At 63.5% G+C, this 6,028-nt stretch overlaps 1 protein-coding gene across 1 annotated transcript; it reads right to left on the reverse strand.

The window, feature by feature from the left end:
• Positions 1-872: 872 nt before the first annotated feature.
• Positions 873-4,536, reverse strand: ADRA2B (adrenoceptor alpha 2B). Its single transcript, XM_005595601.5, has one exon. It carries the CDS (start codon positions 4,117-4,119, stop codon positions 2,782-2,784), a length of 1,338 nt encoding a protein of 445 aa, XP_005595658.3. The 5' UTR covers positions 4,120-4,536; the 3' UTR covers positions 873-2,781.
• Positions 4,537-6,028: the final 1,492 nt, after the last annotated feature.

Genomic DNA, 6,028 nt, shown 5'->3' on the forward strand with positions numbered 1-6,028 from the left:
TCAGGCCTCTGGGCATCAGCAGTGGGTACTTCGGCAGGTGTGGGGAGCTGAGAGCAGGGCAGGGCATGTCTTTCTTGTTAAGTCCTCAGTGAAGCCCATGTCCCCATGTCCGTCAGTGATGGTGGGTACACTGGAGGTCTTGCTGGTTGTCCCTAGCGGAAGCATGGCCCATGCCAGTACGGAGGTGGTGAGAGTGAAGATTCTGGGCCAATGTGGAAGTAAAGGGATGGCCTCACACTGAGGACCCTGGGGCTTCACGTCTCCTCCTTCCTCCCTCCCCTCCCTGGGCTGGCCACTGGTGTTGGCCCTGCCCATGGCCTCCTGCTGCCAGCCTGCCCTCTGCCCCCCTGCCCGTGGGACCAGGCCCACTTGGTTCAGCCCCGGGACTGCCCACTCTATGGCGACTAAGTAGGGCAGGAAGGCGGTGGCACCAGACCACCTGGGGCTAGCTTGGGGCCGTTTTCAAACGCAGTCACAATTCCACCAGTCACATCCTTTACACATGCCCTTCCCCCACCAAAACACCCTCCCGTCTCGCCTCTTGGTGTACTCCTGCTCTTCCTCCAAGACCCAACCCAAAGGCCACCTCCTCCAGGAAGCTCTCCCTTCTCCTCCCTCCCGGGAGTCAGTCTCAGGCTCCTCCAGCCACCCTCACCCATTGGCTTGTGATGATGAGTAAGGATGCTTCGTGGACAAAGGCGGGTAGGAAGGGCAGGGGCTTGGGGGGACCAGCCAGCCACATCTCAGGGAGGAGAGGACTACTGGCCCTGGGAGGGAGCCCCAGCTCATTGGGCCAACACCCAGAGTCTGCTGTGCCAGCCGCTGAGGAATAACTGCTCCAGGCAGCCCTTGGGCAATAAGGACACCACTTACTTATTACAAAATATCCTTTATTGATAAAATAGCTCAGAGTTTAAAAAAAAAAAAAAAGCAAAACAAAAAAACACCTGCATGTCGCAATAAGAGGTCACGGGGGTCCCATGGGAGCGCACACAAGTCTGGCCAGCAGAGGGTCACAGTCAGTCCCTCCCCTGGCCCAGCTCCCCACCACATCCCGGGGCGATGCTCTGGCCTCATAACAACCCACCGAGGACCGAGCTGGGCGGCCTCCCGCACCCCAGGAAGGACTCTTTTTGGTCCCCTCCATTCTCTCTACACCCAGAAAACTCCCTCGGTGCCCTTCCAAATCTGGCAGGTCCATCTGGCCCGTTGCCCCCACATCTGCCAAGCTAAGATGCCTGCTGGCCCAGCATTGAAGCCAGGCCCTCCCCAAGGGAAGGCTGGGAAACCTCCTTTCCACACTTCCAACTGTCCTGGGTGCCGGGTTTGGGGTGAGACTGAGAACCAGGAAGCGGGGGTCCTCAGTGCACAGCCCCATCAGAGTGGGGGGAGCAGCGTGGCTGTCTGAGGCCGTCCACAAACACCCCCCTGGCGGAATCAGTTGTGGTTCACAAGGACTCATTTGGGGCTTGGAGACCTGGCTGGTCACTCCAGTGGGAGACTCCCCTAGGGGCCCACCAGGCTCTCATGCCAGCACCCCACCTGGGGGCTCTGCCACCTGTCACAGGCTCTCATCTTAGACTGTTCCCAAGGCATGGATATTGTGGGCTGTCCTGGGGAAATTGCCTCCTTGCTGACAAAGGACTTCTCCCCACTGGGGAGGCCCAAGCCGCTAAAAACCCTCTTGGTGCTGCAGGTGAAATGTCGAAACGCTGTCATGTAGCATAATAACTCAGACCTTTGCAGCTCCAAGAACACATTCTCAAAGAGATCTTTAACTTGAAATAGTGATTCTGTCTACCACTCCCTGCTTCCAGTTTGGGGTAGGAACTCACACACCCCAGGGACAGAACAAAAGTCTACAGGAAGACAGGTGGCGGTAAACACAGAGGAAAGGGATTTTTATATCACCGGATAATCACATTTTTGGTTCTCTAGTGCGCTCCCCCACGGAGCTCAAAGCTTTCTGCAAAGCCTTTCATCTCCCTGCAGCAAGTAGGCGGCGAGCTATTGTCGCCCCGATTTTTGCAGGGGGTGAATGCCAGTGATCGGGGATCTCCCGTCGAGGCAGAGACCAGGCCTCCAAGACCGCCCCAGCGAGGCATCCACGTGGCCACCCACCTGCCGGAGGGGTGCTGGGTAAGGAAGCCGATCCATGGTTCTGGCCTTTAAAGGAACCACAGATCCAAAAACAGGTGAAGGGGGAAAGGAGGGCCCGGAGACGGTGCCACCCCATAAGCCCCCATCCCAGCGCCTGCCAGGGACCGCGAGTGCCTAGCGTGGGCAATCAGTCTTCGTTTCTTCCTCCTCCTCAGTAGCAAGCCCCCCTGGGAAAGTGGAAGGCTGGCTGCGTGCTCTTTGTGGGTGGGGGGAGATGAAAAAGAAACAAACACCACAAGCAAGTGACCTGCCAGGAACACAGGGTCCTCAAGAAAGGGAAGCCCAGACAGTGGCCTGGAGAGCTCGGAGCTCTGGGAAGGAAGTGCTCTCTCTTCTCCTGTCTGGGCTATGTTCCGGAGGATGTGAACCACCTCCATCAGCCTGTGCTCAGGGAGAGGGTGGAAAAGGGGTCCCCCACAGCTAAGATGGCAAGGGGAGGCTTCACTGGGACCCTTGCTAACAGCCCCCCCGCCCATCCCTCCCAAGGGGTTCCTAAGACAAGGCCTGAAGGATCTGGGCAGGGAGCAGAAAGCCCAGGGGAGGCAGCCACACACAGCAGGGCAAGAAGCAGGGTGGCCCCGGCACCACCGCACCAACCCCACAGGGGCAGCACAGGCGGGCTCACCAGGCCGTCTGGGTCCATGGGCGGCACAGGATCCTCCGGAATGCACGGCGGAAGTCCTGGTTGAAAATGGTGTAAATGACAGGGTTCAGCGAACTGTTGCAGTAGCCGATCCAGAAGAAGAACTGGAAGAGGCCATGGGGCACCTTGCAGTGCTTCGGGCAAATGGCGCCCAGGCTGTAGCTGAAGAAGAAGGGGAACCAGCAGAGCACAAAAACGCCAATGACCACGGCCAGCACGAAGGTGAAGCGCTTCTCCCGGGTCAGCTGTGCCCGTCGACGCCACCACTGCGCACCTATAGCACCCACGCCCCTGCCCAGGAGCACCTGGCCACGTAGGGTGGCCAGCACCCGGGAGCCCTGTGGCTGCTGCAGCGGGGGGCTGCAAGCTGAGGCCGCAGACACTGGCCCTTCCTGGGGTTCACACTCTTCCTCCTCCTCCTCTTCAGCTTCATCCTCTGGAGATGCCCCACAAACACCTTCCTTCTGGCCCTGGCCTGAGTCGGGAAGGGCAGCCCAACTGGGTGGCAAGGCCCGGGTCACAGTATCTTCAGAGGTCTCCCCCTCCTCCTTCTCCCCAGTGGACTTCGAGTGTCCATTGACCTCTCTGGCAGAAGCCAGAGAAGCCAGGGCTGGCAGCTTGGCTGAGGCCAAAGCCCCAGCACGGTTGGGTCGGGGCTGCTTGGACTCACCCTGCCCAGGCCCCCCCTTGGCCCTGGGACCTCTGCGGTTGCTGCGTTTGGCGATCAGGTAGATGCGCAGGTAGACAAGGATCATGATGAGGCAAGGAGCAAAGAACGATCCGATGCTGGAGGCCAGGATGTACCAGGCCTCCTGGTTGAGCTTGCACTGGGGGCGCCCGCGCGGCTGGGGGCCCTGGTCACCCTTGTAGATGAGGGGCGGCAGCGAGATGACGGCGGCGATGAGCCACACGGTGAGGATGATGCACTTGATGCGGCGCGGGGTGCGCTTGGAGTTGTACTCCAGCGCGCGGCTCACGGCCCAGTAGCGGTCCAGGCTGATGGCGCACAGGTGCACGATGGACGAGGTGCAGAAGAGCACGTCCAGCGCCAGGTACACCTCGCACCACGTGCGCCAGAAGTACCAGTAGCCGAGGAGCTCGTTAGCCAGCGAGAAAGGGATGATGAGCGTGGCCACCAGGATGTCGGCGGCGGCCAGCGACACCAGGAACAGGTTCTGAGGGGCGCGCAGCGAGCGGCTGGTCAACACAGCCAGGATGACCAGCGCGTTGCCGAAGATGGTGAAGAGGATGAGGAAGGTGATGACCGCCGCGATGGCCGCCGTGGCCTGCACGGAGTAGGGGTCCTGGTGGTCCATGGCTGGGCGGGACGTGGGCAGAGGGAGCGCTGCCCGCCCGGTGCACCCCGTGGACGACAGCGCTGCCCGGTTTGGCTAGACGAGAGCGGCGCCCCTCCAGAGGCGCCGAGGGCGCTGGAGCCCCATGGCCTGGACGAGCGGGGCCTAGGAGGTCTGGAACACCCGGGACCGGCCGCCGCCCTCCTACATCCTCCTCCACCGGCGCCCGGGGTCCCTGCCGTCTGCCCCCGAGAAGTTTTCCAAGTTGTCCCGCCGCCGTCCCCGTCCCACGCGAGACCGGAGAAAATCGCGCCCTCCCGCCACGCGGATGCCGGACGCGCTGGACTGGGGCGCGGGCCAGGCTGGGCCGGTTCTCGGAGGAGGTGCGGAGGAGGCGCGGAGGACCCTGCACCCGCTCAGCTCGCGGGCTCTCGCCCCAGCCGCGCCTGCAGGGGAGCGGGGAGCGGGGCGCGCGGCTGGGAGGGCGGAGACTGGAGGCGGGCGCGGGCGCGGGAGGGAGGCGGGGCTGCGGGCGGACCGAGGTGGGCAGAAGGTGCGCTTCGCGGGAGGCGTGAGCCCCGGACCCCCGGACCCCCAGCGCCCGGACCCCGCCCCGCGCCTCTGCCTCCCTCCCTCCCGGCGGCCGCACCACGGGAGAGCGGAGGGGCCGGGCGGCTGGGGTCTCCGGCCCCCGGGCAGGACGCGTGCAGCTCTGGAGGGGTCGGTGGGAGCCGGGAACCGGGAGGCGGAGCTGGCGCGCGGGCCGGTACCGGGACGTGACCCTCCCCCGGGGGAGTCGGGCTGGGCCGGGCGCAGGTGCGCGCTGCTCTCCCTTCCGCCGCCCGGGAGCCAGCAGGGAGGGCGGGGCGGGCGTGGGGCTGGGGGCCGGGTCGTAACACACTGCAGCCCCGCCCGGCCCGGCCGCGGAGACACCCCGCGGAGAGGTGGGGGAGCCGGGAGCCGGCCCGACCTTTCCCGGGCGCTTCCCCTCGCGGACCGGCTCCGTCGGGCCAGCGAGCGCCCCCTGCTGCCGCCCGCGAGCCCAGCCCGGGTCCCGGAGCCACCGCTCGCAGCCTGGGACTTAGGACTTCGGCGTCTTGTGTCTGTGCAGCTGCCTCAGTTTCCTCCATTAAGGGCAAAGGAGGTAAGAGGGAAACTGGCTTGGACTCGAATCACAGCATCAACTGCGACTCAGCCAAGGGTTTGTACCGGGCACGGGGCGAGCTGCCGCCCCTTGACTGATGCGAAGGGAAGGTCCCTTCCTGGGAATAAAGCAAGGAGACCCTGCGGCGGCGGAGCAAAGGGTGGGGCCTTTGTCACACAACTCCAAGAAAAAGCAGGTCTCAGGGGCAGCTGTGAAGGGAGGAGTGAAGGGAGGAGTGTCCCTCCGCTTCTGTAGTGACCCCGGAGGAAGGGGTTGACCCTCCCTCCCTGCTGCGGTCCTGCCTGGCTCGCAGCATATACATATACACTGAAGCTCTTCTGGGGGTGACAGTGGAAAGAGGGTTGGGGTAAAAAAACTTCACACTAAGGCCCCCCACTTGCCTTCAAAGAGCTATGAGCAACTGCTTTCCCTCAGGGCCCCCCCTCACTCTCCCTGCCACCCGCCAACAGCACCAGCCTGGGCAGCCCTGAGGGCATTCCCCCCCCCCCCCCCCCGTTCTGGAGCCCCTAATGTCATAAGCCCCGCCTTGAGCGAGGCCTCTTATTCACAGCCCAACTCTGCAAGGCATCCTCTGTGTAAATAAGCGCCAATCCACCTCTGACAGTGGGGCTCCCCGCAGGCCCCATCCAACCTGCTGGACCTCCTCTCCTCCCTGTCCCCTCCATGGGAGCAGAGCACGGGGCCTCTCAGTGCCCATGGACAATGTCTAGCGCCTCCTCAGGCTCAGGTGGGAGGTGCCCTTCTCAGGTACCCAGACCAGCACCC

This window comes from Macaca fascicularis, chromosome 13 (assembly GCF_037993035.2).
Source record: "Macaca fascicularis isolate 582-1 chromosome 13, T2T-MFA8v1.1".
Lineage (NCBI taxonomy): Eukaryota > Metazoa > Chordata > Mammalia > Primates > Cercopithecidae > Macaca > Macaca fascicularis.

Excerpts from the sequence above, each read along its gene's own strand:
- ADRA2B (XM_005595601.5), bottom strand. The coding sequence starts at position 4,119 with ATGGACCACCAGGACCCCTACTCCGTGCAGGCCACGGCGGCCATCGCG.